This window comes from Anguilla anguilla, chromosome 3, assembly GCF_013347855.1.
Source record: "Anguilla anguilla isolate fAngAng1 chromosome 3, fAngAng1.pri, whole genome shotgun sequence".
NCBI classification, from domain to species: domain Eukaryota; kingdom Metazoa; phylum Chordata; class Actinopteri; order Anguilliformes; family Anguillidae; genus Anguilla; species Anguilla anguilla.
This window is the reverse complement of record NC_049203.1, coordinates 23,246,208-23,270,951: the sequence shown is the minus strand read 5'-3', so window position 1 is coordinate 23,270,951 and position 24,744 is coordinate 23,246,208. Positions and strand designations below refer to the sequence as shown.

Sequence of the window (24,744 nt, the reverse complement as noted above, 5' to 3'; positions counted from 1 at the left end):
AGTGGCTGTCTTTTCAAGCTCTGTATTTACTATTTTGAATTACAAATTAAATATTACTTGAGTTCTAGATGTAAATTCTTTCAGTGAAATGAAGTCCTCCATGCAGACTGTTTCCAGAAAGTTGTTCCAGGACCAAGGAAGTTGAAGGCCTCCCTACCTAGCTGAATTCTTACCCCAGGTACCTGGAAGTTTATGTTCATACTGCAGCTAAAAGAGATTGTTGCCCTCACATGATTCTTAGATCAGGTGTTTATAGAACAGTGTGAACAGCAAAAAAAAGAAGAAAGAAAACAGATATGGATTTGAGTGTTGCCAGTTCAAATTTGTGCTACGTCTATGTGGAAATATATCTGTACACATAGCGATGCAATTTGCATGCAACTAATGTGTCGATGCTGAAATGAAAGAATTGTTCAGACGATGCATGTGTTTAGTATAGTACCGTCCTGTAGGTTTTCATTTCAACCTTAATTTGGCTCAAGTGATTCTACTAAATTAGCAGCTTAACAAGATCTCTAATTGTTGAATGGGGTGTGTTTTGTTAGGGTCAGTGTGAAAACCTACAGGATGGTGCATCTCCAGGAACAGTGTTTGGCATAATAAATACATTTTACTGCTTTAATGAATACATTTCCATTTCTGTTCCATGTGCAACTACTAAAAATATGTTTTGCATTAATAGAATTACTTTTTGACAGTTAACAGTTAACAATTCATGTATTAAATGAATGTAGTCTTGACACTGACATTTTTTTTTACCATGGTTCAAGGTTTTCAAATGTCTCTATAAATAATGTACTAAATGTAAGAAATGAATAAATAAATAAAAACATGCATATGCAATATAAAAAGAACTGTAATAAAATTTATTCATTCCTGCTTCTGTAGACAGTCTCTATTATTTATGTCATGTGACGGGCCACAGTGGAACAATCATGTAAATATCAGATTGGAGTCATTTCACATTTGATGAACATATGCTATGCTACTCAATTACAGTGTGTGTGTGTGTGTGTGTGTGTGTGTGTGCATGTGCATGTGCATGTGCATGTGCAAGTGTGTGTAAATTTGTCTTGCACCACAGTGTGTGGGTATGCTGCTGTATAATCAGAAATTAATAATAAAAATAAAAAAAACAGAAAAAAAACATAACAGAGACTGAAATGCAGCAGATTACTCTCTCTGCGCCTGTAGCACAACTAGCTTTCATGAGGTTTAATGGTGCAGCAATGCATGGGGCATGCTGGGATATCCAAACAAATTTGGTATTACATTACACTGCTTAGCTAAAGATAAGCACTTCATACATCAGTGAAATAGCTGGTTCTGAACGACAGTGCATATGAATGGAACTCCTAACTAGCTATTGCTGAAGATAGGCTAAACATTTGGGTACAGCCAATTTAGCTGATTTAAGTTGCTGTGATGTGTATCATAGCCTGTTTTGATAATAAGGATATATACATCCTGTCTATTTTTGCCAAGGAGCTATATTTACTGGTCAGAAGCAAGATCTGTAACAGATGGAGCAGATCTGCAAAAGTGCAAATCTTCACAAGTCAGCAACTTTCACAGTAAGGGCCAAAATTAAAATGCATCTGACATGTCCTTGGAGAGAGTGTTCATTTTTAAACAAGCTTCATGAAATAGAGCATACACAAAGCACATGACTAAGGTGCTGAGCATGTTATAATACTGATGAAGTAAATGAGAGAACCAGACGTTCATTCCTTAGAGAAAATTGAATATATTGCAATGGATTGTAAACATGTCTTTTCTAATGAAGTGATAAATACATTCAGCACAGCTGGGCATTTAATAATATACAGACACCTACAAAATTATTAACAGCTTGAAAAAGATGAGCAAAAAAGTATACAATAAACACAGGTAATGAGCTATGTATATTTATGCTGAAAATAAAGGAAAACTATATTCTGATAAAATTGTCAGAGAAGGTTTTTTTTTTTTTTTTAAAGTAATCACTTTTCCCAACCAAAATGTTTGGTGTTAAAAGGCACCCCTGTTTTCAATACTTTGTGACCCCTCCATTCGCAAGGATGACATAACTTGGGGATCCACAAAAAGATTGTGATGCTTTTGCATCTGTCAATCTGTCTAAATGAACAGGAAAAATTATGTATGGTTCACAAAGAAACCTCAGTGGGTGGAGAGCACATGCAACTGCATTACTACAGAAATAGCAATGCATTGCACAATCTCAGTACAGCATATATAATTATGTCATCGACATATTTCTATGCCAAACTGTCTCATTTTCATGCAAATGGAGCTCAGTACAGGGCATGGCACTATAATGATTGGAAATTACTAGTCGCAATAAGCATGGATTTTAAAGACCTGAAACCTATTGTTCATGTGGATCTTCCATATCAGGTTATCTCTCTTCAGCTTAAAGAAGACAGAAATTATCTGTCATCACAAGCTGAGTTATGCAATATTAGAATTGTATGATTTGTTTTCTGCTAATTAGTTTAGACAACTTCAATAACCAATAGCCAATAGCCATCTGCTTTTAAAAAAAATCATTCATTCAAAACGATCCAATTTTATGAATTAAGATAGTAAATTGTTCCAAGAAATACTGAAGAGGTGCATTTGTTGGTGAATCAACCTTGTCTCATCTGTGGCTCGATGATTTCTTTTGTAATCATTGTTTTTTCCGCACCATTGTTTGCGAGCCAAATTCAAATTAATCACTTGTAAAATGACGGCCAAGATTTCAATCCATGTTATTGAATCAATGCATGATCGACTTAAACAAAAAAGAGTGAGCAGAACTAGCCTTTTACCTAATTTGTGCTTTCAGTTTTCAATTACACAAACATAATCATGCTCAGACAACTGGGACAAGGTACAGACTCAGATGTAGAACAAAGATGACTAATGACTAAGATGAGGCAAACTAATGCAGCAGAGAATATGAATCTTGGCGTAAACCTCAATCTAAACATATCTTAAGGCTGATCTGATGACTAAACCATCGTGTTTCACGACTAAAAGCATTGTACTTGTGAACTCCCCTCACAAACTATTTGTCCATGGTTACATGGTGAATTGATTTGATACTCCAGTGAATCAGTCATATATGGTATAGATAGTATTAGGACAGTATCTACACCGGAGTCATCTGCTATAGTGCTTTATGAGATTTGTCAATATATTGGGTGGAATCTTTAATCTTTCCCTATACAGAGACTCTCATGACCCTTCAGATCTTTCAGTTTGTATTTGTGGAATACCCTCTTCAATACCCTCTGTGACTTCAAAACAGAGATGATTGTTGGAAAATCTTTAGCAGGAGCTACAGCAAGGAAATTGCTGATAATTCATTGGGAGCAGTGTCTAAAGTAATGCTATCATATCAACTCTGAATAAAAACATTATTAAACAAAACACAACTGGATGGAAGCATGTATTCCTGGACCTTGATATCCATGCATCATTTTGAGAAGCAAGGCAAAACAGGCAAGCAACTCAAAATCAACTGACTGTAAATTGCAATATCGGGCATGAACATGCAATTCATCGAGAATGGTCCTTTGGGAACTCTACACAGTATGATACCATAGTTAGGTTGTGGTGAACAAACCTTTTACTGTTGCATGTTTGTGTGTACAGTGGAACAAAGAATACTGGTAAAATGTGGCACGGTAAGATGAATCATCCTTAATCATGTTTTTGAAAAACATACGAGTGCACTTGTGGAGCACACCTAATGAAGCCAAAAGCTCTGAGTACTTCATTCCAACAGTGAAGTGTTCTGGAGGTTCGGTAATTGCTTGGTGTACATTCCTAGCACGGTTTGCATGCATTTGTCCCCTCAGAAGGCGAAGGTCAATGCTACTCACAACTTGATGTGATTACCATTAATAATGCTGAGTGATCGCCTTCATCCCATGTTGCAGTATTTCTTTCCAGCTAGGAGGGGTGTTTTCCACAATGACAATGCCCCTGTCCACAGAGTGGGTGTGGTCACCCCAGTGGTTTGATGAGTATGACAGTGATGTTATCAATTTGCCATGGCCTTCTCAGTCATCCAATCATGACCAAGCTGAGCATTTATGAGAGATCCTACAGTAGAGCTGTTCACAGAAGTTTGCTCATTAGACCCTCAAAGGAAAACAGACTTGTTTACTGTGCTGACAGGGAGTCAGCAAGTGTGATGAAGAGACAGTGCTCTGTTGCAAAATGTCTGATTGGATCAGCATTATGTGAACTTTAGCTTCTCCACAATAAAATGTTATCATGTTTTGTGTTGTTGGAAAACTGATGTCATGGGGAACAAGTTGATGTCTTTAGTGGTGGGGTGCTGACTAAACATCTTGATACCTATGGGTGAGCACCCAGCCAGATACAAAGGTTAACTGGGTGTGATATGCTTACAGAGGTAGGGCAAGCAGGATCATGATTGTGCCTTTATTTGACGGCTTGGCATTTTGCTATAATCTTTACGTATAAAAGGAGAGAAGTGCAATGGTTTGGGGAGACACACGTCTCCTACTCATCTCATGTGCATAGCCATTTCACCACTCACATTTTGCACCATTGTATTGTCATTATTACTAAACACAATGAACAACAAACTGCATAAATCTTACCCTGGCATTCCTTTTTGACTCTTACCATTGCACACCTAGCAGTTTTAAGGTTCTAGAATACACACAGAACTTAGGATGTCTGCACCCCATTGCCCATTGTCACTCAACTACACACTAGTGCTGTTGCAGGATACAAAATTGTATTATTCAGGCTACACAAGCCAAAGATATGTCCGCACCTGCCAAGCTAGATAGCGATTTGTACAAAGTCACGCTACTGGCGGACAGCGGTCTCCTCTGTTTATGCATAACTGTTAGCACAGAGGAAAGATTAAAACATTAGTTTCTCAGATAACTGAGATAATATTAAATGAATCCTGTTCCAGTAGCACCCGGTAAGACTACATGTGTGCCTTCACCACTCAGATACTTCCGTTGTTTCGTTTGCAGAGGGGTTTCTTACATTTGGTGACCTAGACCTGATACGTTTTTGTTTCCTGGTGTTGGCGACCTCGACACACCGTATGGTGTATCTGAAAGGTTTCTTACACTAGAATGACGTCTGATACAGCATTTCCCACCTCCGTTGGCATGGCATGTGTCTTTCTCAAAGAAGAATGATGCCACATCCCTGCTGCATTCCATGATTCAATGCCACAGTTGAGGCAAGCTGTTCTGGTGGCCCAATGCCTGACTATATTTTTGTGCTTCCACCTTTTTGGTCAGAAAACCATATATTTGCCCATGTTTTACAAAGTATATGTTTCAATATATGTTTAATATAAACTATTCCTGTACCAATTTCCTAATGCAGTTGTATTTATTAATGAAGGAACAATATACTCAAAAAACAACTGCACAAATTATGGACAACAAAATGTAAAGTAGAGGCTACTACATAGGTGTGGGTCAACTATTAATTAAGCAAATAGCATCCCCTGATAGGTCATGTATTAAAATGAATAAATGCATAAAAATTATGCATATTAAAAAAAGGCAGTTGCAAGAGGAGCTCATAGTGTAAATGTGTTGCTGTTAATAAAAATTTATGACTGTATGGGGCATAAAAAGATGTGAGAATCACAGTTGAAATTCTTCCTCTTGCAGGTACAATACTACTTTTTGTACATGTATTCATTTAAGTGCTCACACACTGAGGCCCACGCTAATGAAAAAAATATATGTATTGCGTTTCTAAGCTAATCATCTGAGAATTCTCAGTATCAAAATACAGAAAGTGGGCTATAATTGGTGTGTCATTTCATTCTGAATAATTAATCAACTGATTAAAATCAATGATTTCTTGAATTAAAAAGATTCAAAATTTCTGCAAGAAATATGGAGATATGTAAAGAAAACAGCCTACTCGTAAAGAAATGTAACTAAAACTGCCAGCTTGTCATGTTCCCTGAATGTGCCATTTCCATCTGCCATTGCGTGGCCAAACTATTCTCTGGAGCAGTTCCAGCTTGACTGCTCAAACACCCCCCTTCTCCCCGCAGTTGCTAGGCAACAATTTTTACAAGTGTGGCAAGATCACTGCTGATGGTTAAAGCAGTTTTCTTCTCAAACAAAAAAATCTCTGGCTTTATACTATGCAGTTTTGTAAGGTATAAAGAGGCATAACCTCAACATGAGCATTCATTATCAGTAATCATGTAACAAATAAACCCCCAAAATAATATTATCTTTAAAGAAAATTGAACATGTCTAAACCTAAATTTCCTAAATGTTTAAACCCTACATTTCAAACATGACCAGTCAAAATGAGTTAGGGCAGCATGCAAGCATTGTGAATCCTACCCACACATATTCAACATGACCAGCATGTTAAATACCTGGATAATCTATTTAATACTGTGAATATTGGCACTGTATCAAACTATAACAAAGCAGATAGTTACATAAAAATGTACAATCATGGCCATTTATCCTATCTAGGCTCCCCATTTACCAACAAGCTGAAGAGTATGTAAGACTGCATCAGGCCTGGATTTGAAACCCCAAGGGTATCTGCCTCTATCACATGACCTACATAAACTGTACCACAAATTGACAGCTCTCTGTGCTATGTTCTCCAATCCTTGAAGATTTTACCTTAAGCTAATTTCCCCCTGCACTGCCGAGGTCTACTTTTAGATGTGTCAAAATCTTCCAGATTAAAGGCGTGCGCTTCAGTCAAAATGCATTTGCTTAAATATTACTTCTCCCCTTACATTTGCTGAATGCGTAGGTAGGCTTGGATTGCCTGTTTACAGCAACACATTTTTGTGGTTTCCAGCGGTGGCAGGGTATTCATACTTGTAGTGTCAGGTGACTGGTAGTTTACGACAGGTTGCAAGAGAGGTATTGCCAGTTCTATGCAATGCTTCTTCTCAGTTTATATCAGCAGCCAACACAAGATCCAGCTAACAGGGAGGTATGAGTTGTGCTTGCTCAAACTCATTGAAACCATGCCTGTGAATGGTGGCTAAGAATTCACATATTATGACTCCCTGCTCCAGTTACGTCTATGTCCGTTGCCCCGTCTCACTGATAAACATTACCTACTAATTCCAAGCAGGAATATGCTTCCCCTTATCCACAACAAAAGCTTAAAACAAATGAAATCTTATATGATTCATAATATATTTTGAGACCCTATCATCTTTTTACATAAACTATGAATACAAGAAATTAAACTCCCAAGAAGGGGTCATTTCTATAAACGTGCCCATGCTACTATTACTACTACTACTACTACTACCACTACTACTACTAATAATAATAATAACAATTATTATTATTATTATTATTATAACTATCACCACCGCCATCATCATCATCATGTGCAGCAGCACGTTTAACTAGTACTTCTGCTATTTGGGCTCAAAACGTTGTGTGTGGTTTATGACAAAAGTGATAAACCACACATAACACACATAACAAACAAACATTAATTGGTTCTGTTAGGTAGAACAGAACTCAGATATTTTTTTAAACGTTGAATAATTGCGAAACACCATAACTGGGAGACGTGAACATGCAAGTGAAACGGGAAAGGATGCGAACATCCCAGTCGCGACCAATCTATTGAGGCGTACTTCCGTCCATTATATGTTACGCTATTGACCTGCAGGTGCTGAGGAACAGCGACTTTGGCATCAGTACCGGCTAATTATAAAAACAAGAGACATTGCAATAAATACTGTTTTTCCTCGGAAGATGGTAGCAAAACAGAGGATCCGAATGGCAAACGAAAAGCACAGCAAGAATATCACACAGAGGGGAAACGTGGCAAAGACTCTGGTAAGACAGATGGAGTCCTCCTTCACAGCACAAATTCTCCTCAAACGTGAAAGAATTATAGACATGTCACGTTGTTTACTTTTAATTATCATTCTGAAATGCGTGTAAAAAAAAAATCGAAGACGTCTTTTACGCAGCAGTCGTAGACAGAACCTGCTCTTTTAATAAGGACAATTGCGCTGTCGTTTCTTGTGCTTTCCATTCAACTTTGCACCATCTCATAAAATAAGCACATTTTCTATTGTTCTGTACCAAAACTGGAACTGGATATTTGCAGAATGGCTGTCAAAATGTGGTCGTAACGTTTGGTCTTGCTAATAGAACCTCATCAAAACGCTACCCAAGTCGACACTGAGATGTCGGCAGCAGGCTACACCTCATGGGTTTCTGTACACATGGAAGTGATTTTACCGATAATCTACCATGTTAAATCAGACAGCATGCAGTTTCTACTTCGTGCACAAAGGCTAACAGATAATGTGCCTATATCCTACACCCGAAAAGCATAGTTTCCAGAAAAGCATTTCCGACGAATGTGTTTAGGTACAAAGGTATCAATGTATCTACATCACTTGTCAAAGATAAATGCTGAATTTAAGAAGCGGTTTTTTCCTCTCCATAGAACCAATACTTAGTAATGATACATCGCCCAGCACAGGCTACAGTTTTACACTAAGAGTAGCCTACAAATAGGCTACAGTTAATCAATTGGTTGTAGCTTATTCCTTATGACTGATATACCCATTAATGGACACTTTGCTAATATGTAAAATGTACTGACTGACATACAGCCCATATTTAATCCTTCGGTTGCAACTAATGAAGGGAATGCCACTAATTGACTCGAGTTATTCGCGTTATACGTGCAACTATGCATACAGCATGCATTAGTTTTCATATTCTGTTCCTAGTTTTAAATCATTGCAGCCAATCAAACCAGAATAGCAGGCCTATACGTCTTAATCTTAGCAGATCAATTCGAATCAGAGACAGTACATAAGCATAACAGGACAGGTAAAGTCTGCCAGCATTATGGCAAAGCACCTGTGTAAATGGATGGAAATGGAACTGTGAGTCCTGTACCTTTATATCAGGGAACTCAAACACCACACTGTAAGCAATTTTTGTAAATGACACCGTATTTTACAGTATATTTGCCAGTATGATACCGTGAAATAATTTTACTGATTACTACTGTGAATGGCAATGCATTATGGGAAACCAATTTGTATACATGGCATGGGATGTAATACTATTTGTTGTACTGTGAAACCATTCATAGTACCAAATGACAAAAAACAAAGTTTTTGAAAAGCGATAGGACAAAAGATGTGGTCCTCAAAGGTCCACAGTAGCCGTTGGACCAGACAGAAAGTCCAGAAGAAAGTAGCACTCCTAAATCCCCATGTGGCATCCTTCATCACAGGCTATTTGGACTTTGATTGACTAAAGTATTAAAGCAGTAACTGACCGGTTGCCAGTAAGTTACTGTAATTTTCACAGGATCTTTTTTACAGTGCAATCTTGAAGGGCCATGTCGTCTGTTTGTTTTTGGTGTTTCAGCACTTAAGTGCTTAGTCTGAGTCATCGATTGGCTGAAGAGTACACACACCTGGTTTTCATGACCCGATCTGGCCGCCGAAAGAAAACCACAGCAAACCGCAGACACTGTAGCCATCCAAGGTTGAAGCTGGAGATCCCAGCTTTATGCCCATTAAGTCAACTATTGTGCATTTTTAGTATTTTCTAATATTTGCTTTGGCTTCTCTCATTCTCTCATTGCTGATGTTTTAAAGGTCCAGGAAACTGAAACCTGTGAATTCTTTCCTGGTGTGTTGTTTTAATACTTTTTGCATTCACAAACGGCCAAAAAATATTTTAAAATTATTCCTGCAAAAAAGCCTACACAATTATTCTTACTTATTAGCCTACACATTGAATGATCTTCAGGTTTAACTATACGATGGTAAAGCCTAGTTTATGTTGCTTTCTTTCATTTTGTCTGGTAGTGTAAGGTTACTGCATGGGACAATCTGCTTTAACCAGCTCTAACCTAGCTAGTGATGAGGAATGGTTTACATATGACATGACTTATGGATATAAATGTCAATGAGTTCAGGATACATGCCCACCCTGTCCTTGTCTGCTTAGCAGGTCACAACAATATAACAGTGTTTATTAAAATTGAATTGTTATAACTGGGTTAACAACTTGAAAGAAATATTAAGAATAAAATCAATTGTCACTTTTGGGGAATATAACCACAATATGAATCCAGTTTCCTGGACCTTTATGTGGGTATATGACTTATATATAGTGGGTATATATAGTGCATTAAACATGCTGTCTGCTTTGCAGTGAATATAGATTCCTTCATTATTTGAAGTTGCTGACGCAAGCATTAAAATATATGAATACATTGCAGTACTATACAGCAGTTATATTCTCTGTATATCAATTGATCCAGTGAACCAAAATGATTCATTTATTGTAAAACATATTCCATGTTGCATAGAATTTTGTGTATTCATTCCTCGAAATGCCAGTCAGCTTTCTATGCTGACAGTGATTCTCGCAATTCATCCTCTTAAGCGCTCAAAATGTGAGTGAAGCATGGAGTTTTTGTGGGAGCCTTCTAAACAAGAATAGGCTAATCCCTCTTAATTTGGAATGTAATACTGAATATCTGTTTTTATGCAGGCATTCCTCAGTGCATGACAGAGCTGAGCAGTACAAACAAAGAGAATTGGCAACGTATGGAACAGTCTTCCTGGTCATGTACAAGAGCAAGGGACCCTTGGGGTGTTCAAGTCCAGGGTTGACACAGTGGCCATTAGTGGCCATTAGGTCAGGGATAGCCAATCATGGTCTAGCAGTGCCACAGAGTTGAGTTCTGCTGGTTTTTGTTTTCACCCTAAAATCACCATCTTTCAAACCCAAGAAACTTTGTGAAGGGGGACATGTGGATCAGTCTCTGTCCGTTCACCTGTCTATTCATCACACCGTATTATGTGTCTGCCACAACGTTGCAATGAACCCATTGTAACGTAGAACTGAATACAGCACTCTCTCATTTGTATGCCATTGCTGACGACTGCATCACTTTTCAAGTCAATCAAAACAGTCTAGCCACTATCATATAAATAGCCTACATTTCTCCACGTAAACATTACAGCCGGTTCAATAATTAGCGGGAACGACACGCTACCATTTGTCTTTTCAGATATTAGGCTGTCAGTGTTATCAGTGATGGCAGCACAGTGAATAACACTGTTTATCTTAGAAGACAGTGTGGCGATCCGCTGCAGTTCTATTTAGAATCCAGCGACACTGCAGAGGATGTTTTCGTGAGTGGTAGCTACACTACATTTCCAAAAGAATGTGGACACCACTCCTAATTAGAGGGTTCAGCTATTTCAGCTACACCAATTGCTAACAAGTGCATAAAATCAAGCATACAGCCATGCAATCTCCATTGACAAACATTGGCAGTAGAATGGGTCGTACTGAAGACTTCAGTGACTTTCACTGTCATAGGATGCCACCTTTCCAACAAATCAGTTAAATTTGCTAGAGCTGCCCCCGTCAACTGTAAGTGCTGTTATTGTGAAGCGGAAACGTATAGGAGCAACCACTGCTCAGTTGCGCAGTGGTAGGCTACACAAGCTCACAGAACGGGACTACTGCATGCTGAAATGTGTAGGGCATAAAAATCATCTGTCCAGAGTCTAATGGTGGTGTGCTTTACACCACTCCAGCCGATGCTTGGCATGGCGCTTGGTAATCTAAGTCTACGGCTGCTCGGCCATGGAAACCCATTCCATGAAACTCTTTGCTAACAGTTCTTGTGCTGACATTGTTTCCAGAGGTAGTTTGGAACTCTGTAGTGATGAATCACACTTCCCACAATGCGATGTAACTGTATTCGTACCAAGGTTAGGCATCAAGTAATTGTCCCCCAACTGATGAAATCGGAGGTGGCGACACCGCACCTTTTGTGGGGGACAACATGTTTACTACTTGATTGTTAATCAATTACTTTAATTCGGTGGTTCCCAAACTGGGTCCCGGGCCCCCCAGTGTATGCTAGTTTCCGTCACAGCCACTTTAATTGCTTTAATTGATCAATTAAGTTGTGAATAACAACAAAAACCTGCAGACACACAGGATTGGAGGGTTCAAAACACCTGAGCTAAGCTGTAACTGAAAAAAATGAGCCAAGGGGATCTGGCCATTATGAATTCTTACGGTTTTAACTCTGTGATCTCACATGTACTGATGGTTGTGTGTTTCAGATCTATTGTAGAATTTGCAGTGACTGCTTGTTTTGTGTGCTTGCTTTCCAGCGACCGCAGGAGGAGAAGTATCCTGTCGGGCCCTGGCTTCTGGCTCTCTTTGTGTTTGTTGTTTGTGGATCAGGTAAAAATTTACCCTCGCCTTCACAGATCTTCAAACAGGCTCAGTACTCGGTGCCTTATTTCACATTTTGTTATCATGAATGTGCATGTGAATGTGCTTTTTAGTCTGTGTTTATTTATTTATATATCGGTTACATGCAATATAGACATGTTTAATAAATGTGTGTGTGCGTATGACAGTGACACAATTTTTTGTGAAAAAAAGTTGTTTTGACTCTGTACTTCAACACATCAAATTAAATAATGGATTTGACTCTGTACTTCAACACATCACATTAAATAATGGATTTAACATCCATTTCAGTTCATCTGTGTTGGAATTAAAGGAATTTATGATTTAGGAATTATAGCCCTTTTGCGTAAGAAACCCCTCAGATACACCAAACGGTGTTTTGAGGTCACCAACAGCAAGAGAACAAAAAAGACCGCAAAATCACGTTGCGGTCACCAACTGTAAGCAACCCCTCCACAAACCAAACCACGGAAGTATCTGAGTGAAGAATAAAGACACAATCATGGCAAAACAGTATTCGATCAATGATTGTGTGTGCACTACCTCTGTAAGCATATTACCACGAGTTGCATCTGGCTGGGTGCTATACCCATAGGTTTCAAGATGTTTAGTCAGCACCCCACCCCACCTCTAAAGATACCAACGTGTTCCCCATGACATCCTTTTCCCAACTATACAAAACATGATTACATTGTATTATGGAGAACCTGAAGTTCACACAATGCTGAACCAATCGGATGTTTTGCAACTGAGCACTGTCTCTTTAGCATAATTGCTGACTCCCCGTCACCACAGTAAACAGACTGTTTTACTTTGACTGTTTTACTCTGATAAGAAGCAGACTTCTGTGAACTCCCCTACATTTGCATAGTCCCCCCATTTTAAGGGAACAAAAGTAATTGGACAGTTGGCTGCTCAAGCTGTTTCTTGGCCAACTGTGTGTCCTTACATCATTAGTTCATGCACACAAAAGCTAGATGTGAAATTTGCATTTGGAGACTGTTGTCTCTCAAAATGAGGACCAAATAAGTGTCAATGTCCGTAAAGCAGGCCATCATAAGGCTGAAAAAACTAGAATAAATCGATCACAGACATAGGAAAAAGATTGGGCTTGTCAAAAGCAAGAATAAAGAAAAAATGCACTGGTGAGCTCGGCAATGGCAAATGACCTGGTAGGTCACAGAATTGTAGTGGATGACCTAGAAATTGTGCAGAACAACTTTGCAACTGTTGAACACAGCAAGGACACTCTCCAGGATATAAGCATAGATGTATCAAAGACTACCATTAAGAGAAGACTGCACCAGCATAACCTTTGAGGGTTCGGCGCAAGTTGCCCACCACTGGTAAGCCTCAAGAACAAAATTAGAGTTTGCTAAAAAGCACTTTACAAAACGTGTAATGTCCTGGACAGATAGATGAGTATTTACCTGTACCAAAGTGATGAAAAGAAAAGAAAGTGTACAGAAAGAAAGGAACTTCTCACCATCCAAAGTACCACCCAATACTAAATATGAGGATGTTTTTTCATGTCCTATTACTTGTGGTTCTCTAATGAAGGGAATATGTATTAAAAAGGCTGTATTTCATACCTGGATCACTCGATATGGATATAACCACAGATTAAAGCTGCTCATTGACCTCATATTCATTGTTTTATTTCAAATCCAATACACTCTAGTACAGAGCCAAAACAAGGAAAATAGTGTCACTGTCCCAATACCTTGCATTTAACTGTGTGTATATATACAGTGAGTTTGATAATGCTTGGGACAAAGGGATATTTTTTTTAATTTATTTGGCTCTTGTACAGCACAATTTTAAACTTTTTTTAAAGCTTTTATTTAAGGACATTTTTATACATTTTGGTTTCACCTAGTAGAAATTGCAACACTTTTTATAAATAGCCCCCCCATTTCAGGGCTTCATAATTTTTGTTACAAATGGCTTCATAGATGTTTCTGATAAGCCTGAAAAGTGTTAAATTGCTTCCTTAGTGCAAGTTTAAGAGACCTTCCAGTAACCAGACTTCTATGTTTATGATTGGAGTCTGTTATTAGCATTTGTCAACGTGAGGACCAGAGTTGTGTCAGTGAAAGTCAAGGAAGCCATTATGAGGCTAAGAAATAATAATAAGAAAAAAACAGACATTGGCCAAACCTTAGGCTTATTAAAATCAACTGCTTGGAACATCATTTAGAAGAAAGAGAGCACTGGTGAGCTCAGTAATCGCAAAGGGCCTGGCAGGCCAAGGAAGACCTCTACAGTTGATGATTGAAGAATTCTTACCATAATGAAGAAAACCCCCCAAACCAGCCCCCAAAGCAAGCAGGAGCTGCGGATGGCTGCAGTACAGCCCCGACAGAGCATCGTCAGAAAAGATGCTCAACAACTGGTGATGTCTATGGCAGGGCACTACGCCAACATTTTTTCCAAGGAGCATCTGAAAAATCTGGCACACTAATACACCCCAATTAGTAGATGTGCTCTGAAATTACTTTTAGCACACATCAATTTCAGGAGTAAATGCTCCTAAAATGGAAGCTTTGTAGAGCCGTGGTCTATGGGTTACAGAGCAGTCATTGTATGCAAAGAATATGCGGGGGGTGTTATGTATAAAAAGTACTGTCATTTTTCCTTGATGAAAATAAGTATATAAAAATAACCTTAGATATAAACTGTGGATGTACACTTTAAACACATGAAAATTGTTAGTGGAGTACGGAGCATTTGTCCCAATCATTATGGAGCTTGCTATTTATATTTTAATGTTGAATGAAGAAAGAAAACACATGCTGCTCAAGACAAGTGCCAATTCTCATTTTCAGTACCTCTTTAAGGCTGGAGGGTATAATAGAATAGAATGGAGTAGAATATGACTTTATTGCACAACTGGAACTGTAGGCCATTCATACATAGTGTATTTCCATATGTAAATACATATTTGCACTGTGCCTGTATTACATGCTGTGGGTGCTATTGGTACTAGCGCTGAACACACTGCTATCATGTTTTGAGGACACGTTTTGTGGGGCCTCTGAACTCGTTTTTCTCTATGGCAGCCATCTTTCAGATCATCCAGAGCATCCGGATGGGCATGTGAACCTTCGACCCCGAGCACAGCGTCTCTCTGTCTCTCTCTCTCTCTCTGTGACCTCTGACCCTTCCCAGACTTGGGGGGGAATATTCAGTATGATCCAGGGGAAAAGCCGGACGTCGCGGCGGTTTTCGGTCGCGGCCTGCGAAGGGATCCCCCCTCCCGTAGACAACGTCGACGTTCGCACATTGACTAAGTCCTGGGCTGAAGGGACGCAGTGCTTTTCTATTGACTCTGCTGTCAAACCCCACACTAGCGGGCTCCTGCCCTTGCTAATCGACTTACCGTTTTGATGGTTAAAAGTGTCCATTTCCTGCCGCCAAGTAAGCAGTCAACGAATGTGTGCCATACTGTGTTTCTATATTTATGTGTTTCGAGTGAACTTTCTTTTTTTTCAAATAAATGGTAAATTATGTGTGTTGGGGGAATGTATTCAAGATAAGCATACTGAAAGCTGTTTTATAAACTCAAGTGGTGCTGTACTGAACATCCATTTGCAGAGTACTATTAGTATGGTTGTTGACAGGGTGATGTGTTCATTTTATCTTGAATGCACCATGGTTTTTAGTGTTTCACTGAGTCCTTGATCGGCTGAATTTGCCGCACACACCTTGTTTCCAACGCCTAAGCTGGCTATTGATTGAAAGGACACTATCCTACAGACAGCACCTGCAATTAAGCTGCAGGCCTGACAAAAGATAAATGAACATGACAAGAAAATTGTTTTCATTGACATGAGAAAAGAAAAGATTGAATAGATAGTAGTAATGGTGTTTTTTCTGTGAAAACTTGATATGAACTATCAAGCTTTCAACCTTGACCATGAGTATACATTCTGCACTCTCGAATGTCCACATTTTATGATTAATTGTGGTATGGGAGGGAACATTTTCCCATCTTTTCTGAAGAAATATGGAAAGATATGTTACTCCTCATTTAAAGTCAATCATTCTTCATATCATTGACCATACATGAATTACAAATGCCCTTATTGTTCTGTAGAGATTTTTCAATTCATTAATCTGAATGATAAAGTAATTCACTCCAACCCTGGTGCTCTATAAGGTTTTATATGCATGAACGTTTATAATCACTGTAGCCCCTGGTGGCTTTTGAATGAAGCATCTTCCCAAATCTATATAAATCTGATTGTCTGATAAAAACTATATGGATACTCTCAGGCACCTGGATGATGTAACCCTTTGAGGAAAGCAACGATGTAGACAAAGTGATATAGAACTCCACAAATATGCAAAAGAAATTTGTCCCAGGGAATCTCTTCATCAACACCCCTCCTGTAGTTATGAGAACTCTGGGACCAGAAGTGTCTTTGGAAAAGGAAGACCCCCCCTCAGTGGTTAAAGTTCTCACTCTCACTCTCTCTGACACGCAAACACACTCTCTGACACGTGCACGCACGCTCTCCCCAGGAATTGGTAGTCCTAACACAATCGCTCATTAATTAGTAAATCATGATATTGCCTTTTATAAATGCAAGTGCATAGTAAGCCATATGTGAATGAGATTTAATGATTACCCTAAACCTGCTTTATTTTTACCGGAGTGAAACATTCTACCAGTCTGATTCCAGAGATTTCAGTTGGTGCTCTTTTGAAGCTGGCTTTACATATTTCACGATGCATACTGTACATGCTGTATGAAGTCTTCGGATGCCTAATTGAGCGTTTCACACCATGTCCTGTAAGCCTAGAACCCAACCGTCCAACTCCAGCCGACAGCCAATGACTCAGCTCACTGCAGATGCTACCCGACCCACGCTACTGCAGGCAGTAACTTGGCCTTTCCCGTACTCGCCACATACTGATGTTCCTAGAAGTTGCTAAAGTCACCTTACCCTTCAACCACAAAGTGAAACTGTACAGCATTTAGTCATAGGACCAGCACTCATCATAAGAACGGAAAGAGATTTTGTTAATGAAGACTTGTTTAGAATTGAATTAATTAACCCTGATGGTGGGAGGTTTAACAGACATGCCAAATGCGTAAAAATGTCTCTGTGCCTCCCAAAATAGGTCTTGTGTCTCGTTTCTACGCAAGTCAAAATTAACCAAGGAATTTCTATTATGTACAACTTAAAAATAGATGGTATTGCTTAACTATGTAAAGACTGCATTTAAAATGGGAGGTATTTTCCCTGTGTGCAGTCCCATGGTCTAAACAGAAACAGAACGCCACTATGGAGAAATACTCTCTTTCCAATGTGGAAAAGACCATACTTAATTAAATTGACGGAATCAACCAAAATAACTTTTTTTTCTCGTTTTAAATCCAGCTAAGCACAAGTCTCAGTCTTCTGGTAGAGGCAACCATGTTTTTGGTTAAAATGTGATACTCGGTGGGATCCATTATGCCATTGATCTTAACAATAGTCCCTGGACAACTGGCAGCAAAACAGCCCTGACACATCAATGATCCGCCAGCATATTTGACAGTACGGGGTGCTTTTCAGTGTATGCTTCCTTTTTGTGATGCAAAGATGCTGACAATGTATATAGTGAAAAAGTTCAGTTATCTGAATGTGTAGGTTAATGTCCATTTGTCACTGGCTTTCCCCATGGTGATGGATGACAAAGAGATTTTACATGCATGAGACCTCATTTTTAAGGTTGTGCACGTGCTAAAGGTCTCAGCAATTCTGGCCCTAAGTCTGTGCAGATGACACTACATGGCCAAATGCATGTGGACGCCGGACATCCAACATCCCACCCATAATTATGGCCATTAATATGGAGTTGGTCCACCCTTTGCTACTATAACAACCTACACACTTCTAGGAAGGCTTTATACTAGATGTTGGACCACTGCTGCTGGCATTTGCTGCTAGCATTTCCATTAAGCCTGAAGAGCATTAGTTTGGGTGATTAGGCCAGGCTTGGTTGGTTTTCCAATTGATCCCAAAGGTGTTGGATGTGGTTGAAGTCAGGTCTCTGTGCAGACCAGTCAAGTTCTTCCACACCGCTCCCAACAAAACCATTTCTATATGGACCTCACTGTGTGCCCAGGGGCACCGTCATGCTGAAACAGAAAAGGGCCTTCCCCCAAACTGTTGAAGAAGCACAGAATTGTCTAAAATGTCACTGCATTAAGATTTGCCTTCACTGGAAATAAGGGGCCTAGCCAAAACCATGAAAAACTGCCATATAGTGTAGTTTTACATTGTGCATAATAAATTGTACAATACTTGCAGCAACTTGTACATACTCTAGCCTTTCTCATGCCTTTTTCTAAGGTTAAATCACATTTTTATATTATTGCAGTTTCAAGGTTTCAAATTAACCAACAACAAAAAATGGTACAAACTAAAATTTGGTCGCCAGTGAGTTCAGCACAGAGATCTGATGTCAGATGCAAATTAATGGTCAACATAATTTGGAACTTCACAGAGCTGCCCAGGCTTGCATAACCACTGCATTATGCGCTCCCAATATGGCATATGGACTGACTGCTGTGAAGCCACAGCATGCTTGTAAACGTGAGAAAGTCGAGAGAGGGCGGAACCAAGTCTGACTGAGTAAAGAGAGGGGTTAAACAGTCCACCAATCAAAATTCACAGGTTGGTCACAGTCTTTACGAGGCAAACCCAGAGCAACATACATACCCTGGTACAAGAAGGGTAACACAAATTATTCAGATAACACTAGGAATTTTTAAATACCGAAAACAAAGACAGTGGAATTGCCACACACATAATTAGTGACAAGAAATATTTGGTTTCACTTATTTATTTTTATTTAAAGTTGAGAAGTGCAACTGTCAAGTGCAATTGTATTATGTTACACCGTTTTCTGGTTTCTGGTTTGAGGAACATGCACAAAAACATAAGCATACAACTCATATGTATATGCAGAATTCATATCAGGTTTGCCTTATGTTGACGGTTTGCCTTTTTAAAAAAAAAGAAGAAAAAAGTTGAATATCCGGAGTGTTTCACTGTCAAAAAAGAAAAATGCTCACAATGGTGCAATACCTAAAGCAATTTCAAGTGAACAATGGTTTACAGTAGGATTCAATTCAGCCATGAAAACCAAGTACAGTCCATTATCACTTAAATGTCCTAGCATGTTGAGAAGGTACATTCCAGGGTTACAGCAAAAAACAGACTGCCACAAACGTGTAAATGGCAGCCCATTACCAGCCTCACTTCAAACTGTACAATCTAAATCGAAACAGATTATTCGTTTTCTTTGCCTTTTCCTTCTGAGATGGTGATTTTTTACAAAGTACTTACGCTAACTACACAAATATACACAAGCCCAACAGCCGGTGCCTGAATTCGGCAGAGCCAAATCATTTGTTTTCCCCCCTCAGATTGCACTAGGTGTTACTGGTTGACCAAAGAGAAAGAGAGAGAGAGAGAGGAAAAAAATACAGCCTCAAATTAAACCGGGCAGGAATGAGGAGTTCCAAACAAAAAAAAACAAAACAAAAAAAACAACACAGTGCGCCCCTGCGCCCCGAAAGCAAAGGTTTGTCTCCTTCATTCAAACAAACGTAACGATAACAGCGACGTAAAGATCACAGTCTACTTCTCTGCTGCCTAACCCATACCAGATGGGGAGGGCAAGATGGTCCTCCAAAAAAAAAAAAAAAAAAAAAAAACTTCACATTAGCCACCAAGAAAGTGCTTGCTCAGCATTATGCTCACAGCCTGGAAAATACTGTTATATTTACACTACAAAAAAGAAAGGGGAAAAAAAAGGTAAGCGTGGTAACACCTGCACAATTCCAGAGTCACCAATGAAAACTGACATCACTTGAAATCCTTTTTTTTTTTTTTTTTTGACACAGGCACAATGATTCTTTGAGCTGTCTTCACAACGAAACCGTCCTCAATGATCCCAGCAGGTCCGTGGATTTTGGTAGCTTTCGTCTTTAGCCCCTCCGAGTCTCTCTCGCGAAGGCGATTGTCTGAAGTGTGAAAAGCATCTCGGGCAGAGGTGGGGGAAAGAGGAAAAAAAAAAAAAGACACTAATGCTTTCTGTCAAGTTCTGAAGGGTAAATATGTGCAAATTGGGAACGGAATCCTCCTGCGGCGGCAGCGGCGGCCGAGGTTCTTCAGCGCGAACGCGTCGTGTGTTTTTTTTCTTTTCTTGCGGTTTATAGCAGCTGGAGTTCTTTTTCACGCGAGTCTGTCGTCGTGGCGAGTGCGGGCGGGTGGAGGGGGGCTACGCGGACGGTCCGGTGCTCTGGGGGGCGGTCTGGGCGGGCGGGGCGGCGGGCTGCTGCGTGGTGCCGGGCCCTGCCGGTTGTGCTGACGGGGGCGGCGAGGAACCGCTCTGGACCTGGGCCTGGAACTGGGCCAGCTGCTCTGGGCTGGCCAGGTTCTTCAGCAGGTTGTTCTCCTGCTCCAGCTGCGAGTTTCTCTCGATCAGCTCTTTGATCTGTTCTTTCAAGACCTCCACCTCCTCGCGCACCGCGTACATCAAGTGGCTCTTCACCAGATCCTAGAGGGAAGGAAGGACACAGAGAGTAGGCACGGTGAACAATGATGCCCATTTAAATGCCATTTAATCAAGAATCCCATTACCGCTACCTTCACTACAGACCACAATTACGATGTGAATAAGCCAATAAAATAATACTCGGTAATGATTGTTCCAACTCTACATAGGCTACCCTTTATGATAAATAAAAATACAAAAGCCAGGTGGTGAAAAGATACTGACTTCTGCACTTTCTAAGTGTGTAACATACAACAACCACAGCACAAGGGCACTCAATCTATGTTAGAATCTAAAATAAAAAAATAATTTAAAAAATAACTTAAAAAAAAAAAAAACCTTCTCATTCATTTGACATCCGCATGGTACGAATGAATGATTGCTGCAGCAACAGCTCTGCCGCAAGCCAACATAATTAAGGCCCTACAAACTTCAGCAGGAATTAAGGAGATGTGTACATAGATACTCCGCATATGTCCTACTTTACAACCTTATCATTGGCAGTCAGCAAAATTACATTTACAAAAAGGTTTTTTTATGTTATGTACTAGTATCATAACTGATGACATTTTTATTTCTGAAGCTATCTATACAATAATGTTAATAATAATAATAATAATAATAATCAGAACAGAAAATATCTATCAAGTTTGTTTTACAAATCATGCAATATAATAACAAAAGCACATATGTTCGTGGAGCAAGGGTGTTTTCAAATGGAAACCTACAAGAACTGATATTCACCAACATTTTAAAAAACTGACAGCTGGAAGACACGGAGCACAAACATTTTTGTGCATTTGAGAAATTCGTGCAGGGATACACCCCTCAACAACCCGTCACCATGTGAACAAAATGGCCACCAGAAAGAAGAACCAATCGGTGACTGTGTTATTTATAACAAGGCGTCAGTGATTCAGTGCTTGCCTAGCAACAGCACAGATACAAAATCGCGTGAGCCTCTTTCAGGCACAAATCCAAAACCGAAAGCATAATTTCTAAATAATGTAAACCGTAAGATTTCAAATGATTCATTTACTTTCCTATGCAGGCAACTTATTTCAAACTTGTTATTTACTGATCTTAAAAGTATTTACACGTGTACAGCATATTTCACACAAGCAAAAATATTCAATATATTGTAAAGCAGGGTGGGCAATTCCGGTCCTGGAGGGCCGGTGTGTATGCACGATTTTTGCTCCCACCAGTTACCCTGGCTAAATGAGCTAACTGGCTGCATACACCAACACTGGTTCACTCACAGATTAGATCACAGTAAAAAATATATATATATTGGGACCCACACGGCGGTCATTTCGTGTGTTTATCAAGAAATGTAGCTAAATATCAGATGGCGTAAATGATAAACCTAACTAAGTAGGCTAATTAAGGCCAGAAGTTGATGTGAAAACCAGCAACGGATACGGCCCACCTCGGCTCAGAAGCTCGCTTAGGCTACTCGGAATCAAATGAGTTATACATTTTGAAAAATAATAATGTAATCATTATCAAAGTAGGTTACGAGATAAAAAAAAAAAAGTTAAATCTGACAATAGCAGCACCTGAGAAAAGTGGCTTTACTGTCCCCGTGATTCTACAGGCAAAGACTGCATATGATTCAATTACACCACTGAGCAATTTGCATGCGGTGTACTGCGCTCATTCGTGATGCATCAACTGATCATACGGATTATGTTAGCCTATATACTCGAGATTAGGGAGTGAGGACGACACAGCCCAGTAAGAATATTTGCACGCAAGCAGTGATCCGGACATCAATACATTCTAGGCAAAATTATTTCAAAATGACAATACTGCAAAATAAAATATACTTACCATTGCTTGTTCAATTTTGTTGTCTATCGCCACCACACTGGCACCCGAAGAACTGAAAGCAAACATACACATGGATACATTAATACGCAATGCAACAGCAAGTACCAACACAAAAAGCACCCAAACATCATTGTAGCACGTATCACAAAAAATAAATAAATAAAATAATGAAACGATATAACCGACTGTTTCCGTTTTCCGACTTTTCACCAAGCAAAATTTAATATGGACTCCGTAAACGAACAGGGTTTCAGCAAAGCGTTTTTCACCAGTAAAAAGACAAATAGGTTAACGTCTTACACATGCACGGGTAGTGAAGTGGAACATTTCAGGATGCATACAGAAAAATAACATATCTCTACTGAAATAATAATTATAACAATGCATGTGACAAATTGATGAGCACAACATTTTAGTGTATGGTAAACTCGACTACTTGCTACGTGTTAATCATCAACGATGACATTTTCTCCCTATGGACTGCATCAAAATGGTAGTAGCAGCATCGAGGCAAAGAAATAATTAAACATCAGTTTTCAGTAGTATTTCTAATAGAACCGACAGTGACAGAAAATAATGCACAATTCAATTATCAAGCATGAGCGTAACTTTCAAGCACACCATTTGCTATCGATAATTAGGATTTGCTCATAAAGCCAGAATTTACCTATTGTCAAGACTGACGGGCGAACTTTCTGTACCCAGTAGTGATGATAAAAAAGATATCGAAAAATGTCTCAACTGACAAACCCCAAGATCCATCGCCACTGTGTAGCATCGGGTATTCATGCTATTTCGTCCATATATACCAAAGTGCAGGTTAACATACGTCCTCTCGACGCTGGCCAAAAAACAAAATCACATTCCTTTTTTTGTCGCTTCGAGTGGCTTTCTTAGGTAGTCAGTTACCCGACAGAAAAACGCTCGCATCCAGAGCTGCCCGTGCATGTACTAGCGCTGCACAAAGAATCTCCAAGGTCAGCTCATCTTCGCTCTGCTGAAAATCTGCAGCCCCCATGATATTTGCATAATTTATCCAAGAAAAACAGTGCACTCCTGCTGCCCATTGGTGGAGAAGAGACTCATTTGACTACTCTATGTAGCAACGCCCCCACCTGCAGCTTAGCCGACCCTCACAGGATAATATACTGCACAGAAAAGCGTATTAGAAACTGGACGGAATAATACAGGTCCAGTTTTTTTTCTAGAAATGAACGGCTGCTTTTAGGTATGTTCTCATCAAAATGAGTTTCCCCACATCAATTTTTTTTTCATTCGTAAAATTTTTATAAAGTATACGATGCGAACATTACCCAACTACTGTAAAACAAACGTGCATATTTCTATTGCACTTTCACACGTGTACTCATTCCTTAAGTGGTCTGATAAAATATATTTGACAATATCTGCAGGTACATGGACGCTGATGGCTTACATCTGCCCTATATGCTCTCACACTGCCGCCTACCGGGAAATACTAATACAACAGCCTTGTACTTAATTCACAGAAAGAAAAATCAGGATTACTTCACAATCTGCGCAAAGTAACCGATAGTGATAGGAAAATTCGAGCTAGTCCCTCGCCTGATTCTTTAGTGCAGTGCTGACTGGCCATCTATCTCAGATTACTGCGAAGGTGGATAACGCTGTAAGCATTTCCATCAGCAGTCATCAATGCTCATTCGGCACATGAAAAGATTTACGCCTTTCATGCAGGCTGAAGTTCAAGTATAAACGCAACACGAACACGAGACAGTATTTCAAGCCTGTTGAGTAAAACGACACCAAAAAAAAAAAGGAGATCAACTTGAAGGGACATCACATTCAGTTGATCTAAGGGAGCCGGTTGTTAAACTTGTTATTTACCTGGACAAATCCACCAATAAGGCTGTTTAAATCCCAAAACGTCTCTCGAAAAATATATAATATAGGCTAAACCATTCACCTACACCTATACCGCACAGTTCTTCCGTCCAATTACAAATATTCAGCACAGGAAGTACACAACCATCAGTTCCACACCTCCACATTTTCAGTGTTTAGGGTTGTGTGCTCCTCAGAGACCTAT

General features: G+C 39.5%; 2 protein-coding genes across 4 annotated transcripts in view; one reads left to right on the top strand and one right to left on the bottom strand.

The window, feature by feature from the left end:
- Positions 1-7,456: 7,456 nt before the first annotated feature.
- On the top strand, positions 7,457-16,426 carry LOC118222836 (stress-associated endoplasmic reticulum protein 2). The gene is made up of 3 exons (XM_035408725.1): positions 7,457-7,850; positions 12,197-12,269; positions 15,344-16,426. Exons 1-3 carry the CDS (start codon positions 7,767-7,769, stop codon positions 15,382-15,384), a joined length of 198 nt encoding a protein of 65 aa, XP_035264616.1. The 5' UTR covers positions 7,457-7,766; the 3' UTR covers positions 15,385-16,426.
- A 2,679-nt stretch (positions 16,427-19,105) lies between these two features.
- The window catches only part of LOC118224240 (TSC22 domain family protein 1-like), a 48,715-nt gene continuing 43,076 nt past the window's right edge, over positions 19,106-24,744 (bottom strand). For 2 of the 3 annotated variants that reach the window (XM_035411539.1, XM_035411541.1), the window contains exons 2-3: positions 22,677-22,728; positions 19,106-20,843 (exon numbers count right to left, since the gene is read on the bottom strand). In XM_035411539.1, the coding sequence (XP_035267430.1) occupies positions 20,565-20,843; positions 22,677-22,728 (331 nt within the window). In that variant the 3' untranslated portion in view covers positions 19,106-20,564. Of the gene's footprint in view, positions 20,844-22,676; positions 22,729-23,343; positions 23,930-24,744 lie in introns of those variants that run through there. The other variant, XM_035411540.1, reaches the window with a different exon arrangement.

Bases quoted from the DNA above. Each gene is read 5' to 3' on its own strand.
- LOC118222836 (XM_035408725.1), top strand. From the start codon at position 7,767: ATGGTAGCAAAACAGAGGATCCGAATGGCAAACGAAAAGCACAGCAAG. The intron at 7,851-12,196 runs GTAAGACAGATG...CTTGCTTTCCAG, and splicing joins GAAACGTGGCAAAGACTCTG to CGACCGCAGGAGGAGAAGTA. The intron at 12,270-15,343 runs GTAAAAATTTAC...TCTCTATGGCAG, and splicing joins GTTTGTTGTTTGTGGATCAG to CCATCTTTCAGATCATCCAG.